The sequence below is a fragment of the Rhinolophus hipposideros genome (assembly GCF_964194185.1).
Source record: "Rhinolophus hipposideros genome assembly, chromosome: 6".
Lineage (NCBI taxonomy): Eukaryota > Metazoa > Chordata > Mammalia > Chiroptera > Rhinolophidae > Rhinolophus > Rhinolophus hipposideros.
The window spans coordinates 89,292,462-89,307,125 of NC_138052.1; the positions used below are offsets into that span (position 1 = coordinate 89,292,462).

The following is a 14,664-nucleotide window of genomic DNA, read 5'->3' on the forward strand; positions in this document are numbered from 1 at the left end:
TTTTCAAAAGAATTCATGTAACATTTCTGTGTTTTAAGTAAAAAACATTTGTCCTAGATGTCATTTGAAACATTTTACACAGAAAGTCTTTACTTTAAAACATTACATGTTATACTAATTTAAATTTTTTCTGTACTTTTTTATGCAGTCAACTTAAAGTTTAAGAATTTGAAATCAGCAACTAGTCCCATTATGCTATATTTTTAACTGAAAAGCATAATTACAGGGAGTAAGAGTAAATCATATAAAGGGGTTAATATCCAAAATTTATTAAAAAAAAACTCATACAACTCAACACCAAAAAAACCAAACAATCCAATTAAAAAATGGGCAGATAACATAAAGAGACATTTCTCTGAAGAGGACCTGGCCAACAGACATATGAAAAAATGCTCAACCTCGCTAATCATTAGAGAATTGCAAATAAAAACCACAATGAGATACCACCTCACTCCTGTCAGGCTGGCTACCATCAATAAATCAACAAACAACAAGTGTCGGCAAGGATATGGAAAAAAGGGAACTCTCATGCACTGTTGGTGGGATTGCAAATTGGTGCAGACACTATGGAAAACAGTACAGAGGTACCTCAAAAAATTGAAAATGGAACTACCTTATGGCCCAGCAATTCCACTCCTAGGTATCTATCCAAAGAAATTCAAAACACTAATTTGAAAAGATATATGCACCTCTATGTTCACTGCAGCACTATACACAATAGCCAAGACATGGAAACAACTGAAATACCCATCGATAGATGATTGGATAAAGAAACTGTGGTACATTTGTACAATGGAGTATTACTCAGCCATACAAAAGAATGAAATCTTACTGTTTGCAACAACATGAATGGACCTAGAGAATATTATGCTAAGTGAAATAAGTCAGACTAAGAAAGACAAATACCATATGATCTCACTTATATGTAGAATCTAAAGAACAGAATAAATGATCAAACAAAATAGAAATAGACTCAGAGAAAAGACTGATGGTTGCTAGATGGGAGGAGAGTGGGGATGGGGGAGAAACTGAAGAGATTAGACAGTACAAATTGGTAGTCACAAAATAGTCACAGGGATATGAAGTACAGTATGGGGAATATAACCAATAATGTTGTAAAGATTACGTAGGGTGCCAGATGGATACTGGATTTGTCAGGGGGATCACTTCATAGACTGTGTAGATATCTGACCAATGCGCTGTACACCTGAAGCTGAAGTTGAATAATACTGAATGTCAACCATAATTAATGTCAAATATATATATATATATATACATATATATGCATATATATATGTATTCCCCCCCCCAAGGGATGTAAAGTACAGCTATATATGATGTAAGAGAGGTAGTAGATGGGGGAGGCTTATCACTTTGTGAGGTTATCACTTTGTAAATGTCTATTACATTACTTTGTATACCTGAAACTAATAAAAATAATTTTTAAAAAGAATGAATTATATAAAAGTAGCAAGAGCAGCGATGTTCTAGAACCAAATACTTTGTCCAAATTCTTTGGAAAAGTCCAAATCTCATTTCTACTAAGAATATTTTAATTAATTGTAATTGTAATCCTTAAAGGGCATTTAGTCTTTTCTTTTCCTGATTGATTTAATCTTTCTTATTCATTTTTTTCAGGATCTGTCTGATGTCTCTCTTTGAAACTTCACTGACTTATAATCTATCAAATTTCATCACAAATTTTCAGCCTGCCTCCCCACAATCATTCCATTTTAACCACGTTTCTGGTATCACTATGACATTCAAGAAAATCTACGTGCTTCTCCCTTTTGAAGGATCGAATGTTTTCCAGGGCCTGGTTAGGATTCAGCTTTCCAGGAACTAAGTCAGCTGCCCTGCCGTATCTATCTGTTTTGCCAGTCCTCTCTGATCCTAAGTATTTGGGCAAAAACCAAAGAAAAACATCTGCATTCTCATTTGTGTAGGATTTCAGGAGGGAGAGGAGGTTAATAAGTGTGTGCAATCTGATATCTTTAACAAGTGGTCTCCCATCTATTCTTTCAGATGAACCTGAGAACCAATTTACTCTGCTAAAAATGTGTCTGTGATTAATCCACTCACTGCCACCAAAGGTCAAATTCTTGGTTTCATCCATTACTTCTACATTCATTTGCTTATCAATTAATTTCTAGTTTTATATTTATTACATATATCCTTTATCTTTCTTTTGATTTGTTTTGAGGTTATTTTTATTATGCGTTTAAATTAATTGCTTAGCCTCATATTTATTAATAAATCGTTGAATCCTGAATTTTCCTTAGTGTATGACTGTGTGTGGTTAAATTCCATACTTATTGATGTCTAATATTACCATTGTCATTCAATTCTAAGAAGCTTGTAATTTCAATTTTGATTTCCTTTGTGACAGGAAGTTATTTAGAAGAGCAGTCTTAAGTTTCCAAATGAGACTTTTTTGATATCTTTTTATTTATTAATCTCTTATCTTGCTTCACTGACCATCAGTGAAAGGACAACTGTACAAATTTTACTAAAATTTTAGTTTCTTTTTATATTACGCCACTCCTATTTTTAAAATTATTTCTTACTACCTGTAAACTTCATAACTACCTTATGAAAACTATTTAGACTTAACCATAAAGTTTCTGCAACATAATGGAGATGATGTTTTTAAAGAAATTTATATGCTTTTCTCTTCTGCTTTTCCAAATATATGGATTCAAGGTGTTCATCTGCCATCATGAGATGCAGGAAAATGAGAATTATTAAGATTCATGTGTAGAGAAAGAAATGTAACGATGGACAGAGTGTTCAGTTTCTGACATTTAAATGGTATTTTGCAGAGGAGACAATAGGGGAATATGCTTGAAAGTCAGTTGAAAACAAAGAAGTATCTAAATTCCTTTGCTTCTATTTACTATATGAAACGCGAGGCGTGCGCCACACAGCAATAATAATCCCAAAATTCATAGAAAATAATCTTGTCTGCCAGTAGAGTTTAGCCTAAAAACGTGGAATCAAAAAAGGGAAGATATTAATCAAAGGTTGTAAAAGAGGAGTTGTCTGTTCTGGTCCCAGGAGATGGTTGGAAGGACAAGATGAAGAGGCCAGGGGAGATTGCGACATGGGAGGGGGAAGTCAAAGGTGTGTCCCAGGTTTCCTCCGGGCCTTGGCTTGGTGAGAGAAACTTGTGCTAAGATAAGGATGAGGATTCTATCTATTCCCACCTGGGACTGTGGAAGTAGCCTGCGGTGCCAGGTGGCCCTGTTCTAATAAAGGCGGGCAGGGTAGCCCCAATCGATCCTTGTTCAAACCTCTAGAGGTGGGCGACGCTGAGCTGAGAACCGGCAGGTAACGGCAAAGGCTATGGGTGGACTGTAGAGCGGAAGCTGGAATAGAGCATGTGGGTGAGGGTCTCAGCTTCAGGGAAAATCAAAGGGAGGATCATGAGGCAAGAGGGAAGGGCAGCTGGGCCCTGAAGGAGCTTAGCAAGAATAAACTCTGAATTCATTACTTCTAGAAGCCACACACAAATTCCAATTAGCAGGACACCCCAAGTAGGATGGGACCATCCACTTCTCAGCAGAGCGAAGGGCACACCCAAGGACCAACTTGAGTGCAGGGGACCCCTTTTACCCCCAAATGACACGAGACTCTTGTCCCCATCCCATGTTCCAGATATCATGTTAGAAAAGAAAAAGATGAGAATAAAACCACAAGAGTGCACCGTGAGCCTCCTAAAAACTGAGGTAAGCCTAGAGATTGTATATTGTTTTAAACCAAATTGGAATCAAGTTAAATTGGACCAAAAGTTAAAAAGTTTTCCCACCACTCAACAGGTGGGGATGTAAGGGAATTCAGAATTGTTTTAAGAGCAGAGCTTCTCACCTGGGAATCTTGTTAGAATTGAAGATTCTGACTCAGTAGGTCTGGGTGGAGCCTAAGTGCCATTCTCATCACTGTTCGTTGGATATTATGTTTTTCACTGGCTCTGGTTTTACAAATTCAAATTTAGATTCCAATTTATGTTTGGGCAGATAATTGCAGTCCTTCTTTTTAGAGAGTTACACGCTGGCCTGAAAATCACTTCCTTTCGGCTTTAGAGATGCCCCATCATTTGTCTGGCATGAAACTCTCAGGAAGCGTTTTCCCTGGGGTATTTGCCAGCATTGCTCCGAGGTGCATTTGGCGTTGTGTTTCAAGAAAGCTGACGTCAGTCTGATGCTCTTTCCTGACTCTGCACCCATGAAGTAAGCCACCTCTCTGCTGCTTGAACAGCCTAGGCAGGTCTTTGAATTGCTTAATTCTCTGCCTGAAACGTTCTTCCTCGAGAGCGGCATGGCTTGCTTGCTCTTTCACTTCCCTCAAGTTCAAATGTAACCTTCTAAATAAGGCCTACGCTGGTCGTTCCCTTCACAGTTGTGATTTCACCCCTTTGCATGCTGCTCCTCACGTCCTTGAGCGACTTCATCTCCCCTACCTGCGCTTACCACCATCCTGCGTGTTATCAAATCTATTATATTTGGCAATTCTCCCCATGTTCTCTCCTTGACGGCAAAGCTTTTCGTCTTGTTTTGTTCACGGCTGAGTCTCCAGTACCTAAATCTCTACGTGGCACATAGAAGATACATACAAAAATATGTATGAAGACACATAATAAATGTGGCTAAACAAATGAACTCTATGCAATACAAAGTGTTATTCAATATAAATATATTTCATTACATTCACACTTTAAATTTAGTAGGTTACGTATGATACACAAACTAGGTAACAGACTGGAAATGCTCATATCACAGCAACACCCCACTTCTGAGGATGAATGGGCGTTCCAGGCACCAACATAAGAAACTTCTGAAAATGTGCATATCCGATACATTGTTTGCACACATGCTGTCTTGAGTGAATCAAGGAATGAATTAGAACTCCATGGGATTTGGTGTTGTCATCCTATCCTGCATGGTCCCCTTTAAACGGCTTGACTCCTTTTTAAAGAAGATTTATTTTGTTTTGTTTTAAGCAAACCTGGACTGACTGAAATGTAAAGAATTAGAAGTCAATGGAGAGAGGCGATGATCCATTATACAGTCATACGTCATTATTCTGGTGGTTAAATGTCCCTTACACTTCAGAATCGAAACCCAAATGGCCTTGCAAAGTCTAAACAAACGCTCACAAAGCCAGGCCTGTGATTGCTCCCTTCCTTTTGTCTTAGCCTCACTTACTCCTGAATGGCAGTTGTGGGAAGGCAGTTCTTTGGCTCCTGTGTGCAGCACAGGAGAAGCAAGGAGGCCGTTAGAAGCAGGCACACAGACAGAGGAAGCAACTTGCAGCCAGATGGGAGGGAGGCCATCCGCCCTCCAGAAAGCATGGGACTTGTGCTGCACTGGAGGCCCAGCCACCCAGTGGGCGGACACAGGTCACGTGATACGGCCACTTATTTTCAAAAAGGTGCAGATGTACAATACAGTTGCAGAAAAATGACATCAGAAATTATGAAAATATATAAATCATGCAAACATTTGGCTGCACAAGATAAATATAACGTTTGTATAGTGTATGTAGACATCTTTGTTTATGCATTTTTAGTCCATTTATTTTTACCACAGGGAGTTAGTTATTTTCATCATAGTAGTTGATGACACACTTAACCATGGGAAATTAACTCATAAATATAACCTAAGATTTTTTAGTCAAAAAACTTCCTAGAGTTCCACCTACATAGGCTTGTATGTATGTGTACATTTTTGCCTGACAGTTTCATTGGTATTTAATACACTGTTCCTCAGTGAAAGTAGTCAAATAAAACGGGTTTACACTTCTTACTATGTGGTTTGCCATTTGATAAACTATGAAATTATGATAAAGTAGTAATTATTAAAGAAATTACCAATCTATCAGCTATGTACAATACCTGTAAGATCTAATGTCACCCCTCATGCATATGCAAATGTGCACACATACTTACATACATAACATGTACAAAACACTTACACTAGTGATTGTACCATTGTAATAACTCACTGTGTGGTCAGTGATTGCAAATAATGAGGAAAAAAAGGACATTTAAGCAAGGACTGAAGGAAGTTCCTAACAGAAGCATTCTATTTTAAGAAGTTACACCAGTTCAAAGGAGAGGGGAAAATAGTATGAAATGGTTTAGTTTATAAATCAGTTTTCAGGTAGTAAGTTGATTAGAGCATGATGTGATAAGGCTAAATCAACAGCTTGGGTTCATATGCAGCTTGTAACTGTACAGAAGGGGGGCCCTACCATTGTCTCATAATGAATGCTGTTGTAATAAGTTGGGATGAAGTTAGCCTTGAGAACTTACTGACAGGTGTCATGCTAAGACCTACTGCAGTGAGAGCACGCTACCAGCTGCTCCTTTAGTAAATACAAGGTGCAAATCTAAGAGAAGCTACACATGGAAAAATCTCCCCCAGGAGTAGTAATGTCATTTGTCACCCAGACCTACCAGTGGATTCATAGTTGAGGTCTGTGGAGGAGTTATAAAGAGAATTGAACATTAATTCGCTGTGTATCCACCCGTGGGCTGAAGGAGCAATTACTGTGGCCAGGGTTGTGAGAATAGCAATAATTAGTGAGACATCTTCAAAGTGCACCGTTAGGGCCCAAGTACAGGCTGAAAGGGGGGCCATCGCTGCTCCCCCAACCTTGAGAATTGGTTTGCCGGTCAGGGAGCTTCTGGGTTTCCTCACACTTAGATCTTAATCTAAGCACTGATCTGATGGAGCTATTTTTATGAGTCCCAACTTTGTTTACAAAAAAATTAAAGACACATATTGTACTTAATTACTAGATGATTCTATGAAAGCTCCTGACTGAAAAATAATCCAGAAGTCAGGTTTGAGTACTAGGGAGTTAAGTGTCATGCTTAAGGCCGTCACTTCTTGTCATGTTAAGAGGATGCTCATGAAACTGAAGCCCCAGGCCCACTGGGAACACTTCGTTCTGTTTGTATTACACTGATAGAGCCTCCTCTATGGCTTACACTTGCTTTCGATCTCACACATTTGGCACCACAAAAATACTAATTTACGTCACTAAGATCTCACTAAATTGCTTCACAACCAACGGTTCTAATGGTGGGAAAAGTCCTAATCTGTTCAGTAAGCACTTCCTTTTTTCTTAGAATCACTGTTAGTGTTGCTACCTAAACTTTAATGGGAGAGAGGTCACTGTGCTTTGAACACTTGGTTTCTGTTCCATTTCTCCCAGTGGGAATGCCCAATTGTTAAGACCACAGGTTGCCCTTTGACTATGAGGTCACCATTGGTTCTTCTCCCCTCCCCCCAATTAGGATCCGTTAATGACAATTGGTTGGTTGTAATTAATACTGTGACCTGTGGCCATAAGTAGCTTGAAATTAACTGGCCCACTTTTAATCAAACCTCTTGACCAACCTCTTGCCTTAACCAGCTGAGGTGTTGCCAGTTCGATTCCTGCATGGGCCATTGTGAGCTGCGCCTTCCTTAAAATAAAGGACCTGGTCTCAAGTTTAAAAACAAAAATGTTAAAAGATCTCACAGATTGCATCCTAGCAAATGAACATTCTCTTCTAATTAGTAACATTGAGTTAATATCCTTGTTAATACCTATAAAGCAATAGTTCCCAAACTTACCTTCACAAAACAATCACCTCAAGTCTATGAAATCAAATCTACAAGAGGCATTAGTTTTGTTTTAAAGCTTCCCTAGGAAATTCTGGTGATTTAAAATACTAAATCACTTGCCACTTTTTTTGGAATAGCTATTTATAAAGTCTGTAACCCATTCTTGTGTAATCTTAATGAGTACACCCCTTCTTTTGAGAATGAACGGATTTTTTAATCAGTTCAAGTCAGCTTGGTGAATATGAATGCCTTATGAGAAATTTAGATATCAATTTTGGTCAAAAAATAGTGAGAATGCTTTCCTCAGTGTTGAAAAATGGTTTTGCAGGTGAACTTTAGAGGGAAATTTTAAAAATGTGAATATAGTATGCATTGACTGTCCTCCCTCTTCACTAGATGTAGAAGTTGCAAGAGGCTTTCTACAGAATCTCACTATTTTACAGTTACATACAATGGTTGTCTATTGCTGGAACAAAATGCAGATTTTTGCCCTTTTCCCCTCCTAATGCATGCTTTTTAGGTTGTCTCTTTTGGCCTACAATTCCATTCCATTAAAAAAAAAATCAGTCTAGTGGTTACTTTTTAATACAGAGAACAGCATCACATAGGGAATAAAAGTTATGATTAATTCTACAGATATTGATACCTGACATCAGTTCTATAAACAAAGTAATTCGCATATACCATATATACCAATATGCACAGCTAATATTAAATTTTTCTCTTGCATAGGATCTGTAAGTTTCACAATATCAAATACTCCAAGGAACACTTTCTAATCAACAAACGTTCACTAAAATACTCACCAAGAAAATCTACTTTCAGATCCAAATTCAATTTGTAAAGTGCTGCCCAGTTTGCCAAAACTGGGGGCACATTAACTCATTAAAAGCACAGGTTTTCCAATCAGACAGAATTGGGCCCAATTTCCTGCGCCCATTAACTCTTAGTGGGATCTTGAGAGTTGCTGCATCACTAAGTCAGAGTTTTTTCATCAGATGTTGTGTGACTCAAGAGTTTTAAAATCGGATTGAAACCATCTGGAACAGCCCAGCAATTGGTCTCCATTTTCCACTTTTTAGCCAACTGAAAACCAAAAATCAAATGATTTCCATTTACAAAATTAAAAAATATCGTATCATGAATATTAGTCATACTCCCAATAACGTACAAATTTTATGAAGTTCAACTCTTTTAAGACGTTCTCCCAAAACACGTAGCAATCATTAAGCACATCCGTCGCAGACTTCCTACCCCCACCTCATGCCAGACATTGTGCTGACACATTTAAGTATCGCAACAGCAGAATTTTGAGACTTAGAATTTTAATTTTCCCACTGCAAGAATTCTTACATTCAAGTTTTATATATTTGGACTGTACTTTGTTATCTGAACATTGAAATCTGACGAAATTACTAAACATAGACAAGGTTACTTTGAGCTCCTCACATATAAAGCTACTTCTGCTTGGCTCACTGAACCCTAATACTGAGATCAAATCACTTTAATGACATGTTTACAAATTTGCTATTTCTAAAACTATCAAATGAATGGGTTTTCAAGACTTTCTAGCTGTTCATGTTTTCCTGAAGGCTTCATTATCAAGCTCTGTATTACTACTTGTTGGATTCACTCAGGTCTCCTCTTGGCTAAATAACCAATTTGGTATAGGAAAGGCACCCCATAAGGAATGTTTTTTTTAAACTCAAGATTTAAATTTATGCCTCTACCCATGTTACCCAATCAAGCATGTAAAATTAAGATTCCAGACAGCAGCCACTTACCTATTTCCCCTCCTACCCAAAACTGTTATCAGCAAATAATGTAAAAACAATCAAAATATCTTAAGTTCCATATTGAGATGCTTCATGTATTCTTTTAGTTTGCCATATTGTATGTACTGTAACTCTGTTTCATGTAAATGAGGTACAAATTAAGTGGTAAGTTTATAAGTAGAAAATCATGTTTGTTTGTAGTATGGAATACAGGCTCAGGAGACAGAACACAGGATCAAACCCAGGTCCACCCCATGGCTCTGCCATATCCTAACAGTAACCTTGAGCAACAATGTGTAACGCCAGTGCTCGTCTCATAGAGCTGATGTGATGACTAAATTAAATACTCAGACAGCACTCAGATAGGTTGTCTGGCACATGGTAATACGCACTCTCCAATGTTGTTTATTTAACATTTCTAACTCTGCTTTTGGAAACAGGAATGATGTATAACAATGCTGCTAACCTGAAATGTTTTAACATTCATATGAGTGCCAAATACACTGACCCACTATATGTACCATGTAGTAAAATACCTGATCTGTGATTTTGATATGTAATAGCTTTCCCCCCAAGACTGAGACAATCTAATAGTATACATACGATAGCTCATGAAAAATTAGGCTATAAAAATTGAGTCTCAAGTTAGACAGGCAATGATAAAACCCTGTAATACCAGTTATTCAAAATGAGTATTTAAAACTGTAAATAAAACTAGTATTGTCTAGATTTAACATATTATTTTCCAAATTGAGGAACTAAATAATATTTAAAAGTCTGAGATGATGCCAACGTGCTATTAGTTTACCAGGGATGAAGGTATAATCTTAAGATCATTGGTTGTCACTAAGCCTTTCCTGCTATCCAACATACACACTGGGGGGATGGAACATCAAAAGTGCTTTACTGTGATAAGAATTCTTATTGAGAAGGCGAATCAGCATCTTGGGGGTTTGGAAGTGGAACGTGTCTATGTTTGCAATGCTACACAGGTGACCCTAACATAGCCTTTACAGAGACATGCATCCCCCAACTCCCCAAAATTCACCGACATAAAGAATCCTTGCAATCACAACCACATTTTATTTTGTGAGGCTGTGTGTTCCCTAATTGCAATGAATTTTCAATCTTTAAATAATATAACTATTTAACAATTCAAAGTAAACACTGTCTTGGATTCGATGACGATAGCAGAGAATTACAATTTAACAAGTGAACAAAGATTACATTATTTTTGCAGTTGGAAAATTATGTATCCGCCCTCCTTAAAATTCTTCAAGTATAAGTCACCAAAATTTATTCACATCAACAGGATTAAATAAATGGTAAAGATGCTTTGAAATTAAGACATTAAAAAACTGAGAATAGCATGAATGACCTCTTGCTGAAAAGAAAGCAACGTCAAAATGTACCATTGAGCTAAAATACACTTAAGAGCTAAAACATATAAGCATGTTAGGTGACCCAATTTTGTTTTTCAATGCATCATTCTCCAACTATTCAACTCAACTGCAATTGACTGAAATGCAACTGAGTGCAAATGGTTGCATTCTCCACCTATCCAACTCAACTGCAATTCAGAAATGTTTCAATATATTTATAAGCATTTAGAAACATAAACATCAAACCTGTGCTCCAAAACTAACAAATATGTCTCTAAACTCTAGGTTGGATTTGTACCTTCACACTTGAGATGATGACATTAAATTTAACTTTACTGATTTTTAATGCTTTAAACTAACGTGGAAATTTGTGTTTTAATGTCTCATTTAGATTTCAAATGAAGTGCTTACATCCTTCATATTTATTAATGTTGACAATCTGAGTTATTTTATTTCCCAATGTGTTACATATCATTTAATTGGGAATTGAAAGCAATAAGGAAACTCTGAAACCTAAATACCAGTGTTTTCCTTATAAACACCTTATTATAGAAATTCCAATTATGTAAAAATCAGCAAAAGTAAAACCCTTCAGTTTTCCATGTTACACCTGACCTACTGTCACTCAAGTATGGTAAAAGTATCCTGAGAATAATGTTCATGATAGTTTTCGTTTGTATCTTATTTGCATCATGTAAAAGTGGAAAATGTAGAGATCAAGAGCATAAGGCTTACAAATCTACAGTACAAATGAAGACAAAATTAAATGCAGTAAGGGCATATCTGCAAGTCTAAAAGGAAAATTATAACCCAAGACGCACGGGGAAAAATATTTATGTGGAGTTTTTAATCCATATTAGAATTCAGTTGTTGTAACTTGACCATAAATTTAAACAGACACCATCTTCGGAGACATACATTCTAATAAATGTATCAACAGTATCGATAGTCAACGGTTTGGTTATTTGAACTTACTAGTAACATTTCATTTTTCTATCCAATAGAAATCTATAGTGGTTTGCCCCAATTACATATCTGAAACAATGTCTTATGAAAACAAAATGAAACAAAATTAAATAAAATTGAAGATAAAAATACTCTGAAGTTATTAAAAATAAAGCAAACTATAATCCTTGGCAGATCAATCAGGTAAAAAACATTGGTGAAAGTTGGAAGCACAGGATAACCGACATGAATCTTCAGCACAAAGCACATCTTTAAAAACATGAAACGATGACTCTTTGGAAGACAACAGCTAAATATCCAAGAATCATCAGGTTTGAAAAATATTGCTTAATCACTTTCCAAAACACAGTCAACTGCAAGAACTGAAGATCTCGTTAAAAAATATCAAAGTAATCATATTTATTGCATCTTTAGAATGCATTCTGAAACAGAAAATTAACAGTGCACCTCAGCTTCACCAAAATATAGATATTTAAGAGAGGGGGAACCTAAGGTATTTTATAAACAAAGTATAGACTGTATGTGCTTTTCAAAGGGGCTGAATTAAATATAACCAGCTGCCAACTTTGTGCTCTGACGTACTTGAATTAGTGGGTATGTGTATGCTAAATTCATTTATTTTTGTCTACAATAAATGAAATAAAAACACTGCCCTATACAATCCACTATTAGCAGTGAGTATAACAGCAAAAAATTATTGTACAATTTATACATACTAAAATATTCTCTCTCTCTAGAGATAATGAGGAACAAAACCTAATCATCGTTAAGACTGAATTTGAGAAATTTCAAAATACAATAGGGGGAAACCAAATCAGGGTGTGTACTGAGCCCAAAACAAAGGTTCCTGGTCATAAGGCTATAAGATCAGTCAGTGCAAGTGGTAGAATAAAGCATGCTCAGATTGTATGCTTCGGTCTCTGCATTTATCAAACCTTTAAATTAAACATGACTAGCTAAAGAAATGCCAGAAGCAGAGCAAGATAATTGGGAATTGTGTCATTTCTTTTACCATTTTTGTTACCCAACTTATACAATGCGCAAAGTGCTAAGCAACACTACAAAAACACATTTACATCAACACTGAAGACCTGGGGAAATGAAATCCAACAATTTTATTTTAATGAGCTGTAGTTTCTAAATTTTTGTTTTATTTTTTTCCTGTTTTCATACAGTATTGAAAACAAAACGCGGCACATTCACATTTTCCCGAGGAACTGTAAAGATGATCTCTACAGGGATAAATGTTGTAAAGCCTGAAGCTCAATCAATTGATGTTGAAAACTCTCAAAGGGAGTAAAGGCTTGATCTGAATGGTCTAGAACATGTACTGTAATTTAATAGAAGAGATGGTCGTCTTAGTATTTAATGATTTAAAAGAACTTCCCAGTCCATGCGAAGAGTACAGTCCAAGAATAAATCAAATTTCTGGACGTATTTTATGCTACATATGTGTACACTTTGCGATCCTCAGGTGTTCGTGCCAAATACTCTCTCTCAATAAGTCCTTCAATACGTTTCTTAATAACAACTGGACTTGGTAAGAATCGAGCCTTCAACTGCTGAGTTACCTAAAACAGAAGGTAAAAAAAAAACAACACTATTTCTCACCAGAAAATTTAAAAAATATGTTAACATTTCCATATAAACACACAAAATTTGTATTTTTGAACAGAACTGATGCGGAATTTTAAGACTCAGCTCAAACTTTAGTAATTTGATTACCAAAGTTAAAAATACCAAAACTTTAAAGATATTTGAAAATGTAATGTAAGGTTAGAACACACCACCTGCTCACATCAGAATACTAAAATGGATTAGGAGTAGAACAAGTTGGAATATATTAGTATGAATGTATATACCACCTAGACTTTAACCATTTGATGCTGTAAGCTACTGACTTCTGGGTTACTCTCCCAATTCACAGAACGTGGGTAGCATAACATGTCTGAGAGCACAGACTGTGGACCTGGACAGCCTGGATTCCAATCCCAACTCTCCCACTTACTGGCTCTGGGACCTTGGGAAAGTTACTTAACTTCATGAAATTAACACATGTGATGCTTTAGAATAATGCCCTACTACCAGTCCACAGTAAGTACTACTGGCGCTATTCTTTCCTCTATCTGCTGTCAGGATTCTAGGCATTGTGACATCAGTAATAATAAAACAGTAACCGCAGCAGTAGTCGAAGCCTGACTATGCACTGTATCATCAGTCATTCTGTATGCATTAATTTATTTAGTAATGCTCTTAGCCCTGCAGTTAGGTTGTCTCATTTTTACAAATGAGAAAAATATGCCAGAGAGGAAAACTGACATGAACAGAGCCAGTAGTTAAGAGATGAGAATCTAAAGCTTTCTGTCCCAAGTTCAGGCTTTCCTAGGAACCCACCCTGCCTCCTGCAGACCATCCACCCATCAGCCAGCTTTTCTTTTACTCCCGTTGGATCCGTTCACTGCCCAAGACCACAATGGATTGATAATTCTTTGAAATCTGAAACTGCAGCACTTCATTCTCCAACTAAAATCTAGCAGCCTTCTAGTTTTATCATTCCATCTGAATCTCGAATCCTCTGACCCTTTCTTCTAAGCTATCAGTATCTTCTTTTGACTGTATCTCCCTCCTGCCAGGGTTTAGTCTGTACACAAGATCACTTCGGCTACACTCTCAACAGTCCCCTCAGCTTCCTGATTCCTCTGGTTCTGTTCGTTCCATAAACACCCTTTCTACATGTGTGCTGCATCATTCAAAATCTACTACTCAGTTCCCTACTGAGTGAAGTCGTAGTTTCTTACATCTTCTGTGTAGACCAGGAGACAGCAAACTGCAGCCTACAGGCCAGATACAGTCCACTGCCTGTTGTTTTCAATTCTTACTGGAACACATTTGTTATCTATGGCTGCTTTCAGGCTACAACTGGTC

The 14,664-nt window shown here is 36.9% G+C and overlaps 1 protein-coding gene across 2 annotated transcripts in view; it reads right to left on the reverse strand.

Moving 5' to 3' along the window:
* Positions 1-12,431: 12,431 nt before the first annotated feature.
* The window catches only part of CUL3 (cullin 3), a 91,791-nt gene continuing 89,558 nt past the window's right edge, over positions 12,432-14,664 (reverse strand). For both annotated transcript variants that reach the window (XM_081051877.1, XM_081051878.1), the window contains one exon: positions 12,432-13,310. In XM_081051877.1, the coding sequence (XP_080908003.1) occupies positions 13,179-13,310 (132 nt within the window). In that variant the 3' untranslated portion in view covers positions 12,432-13,178. The remainder of the gene's footprint in view (positions 13,311-14,664) is intronic.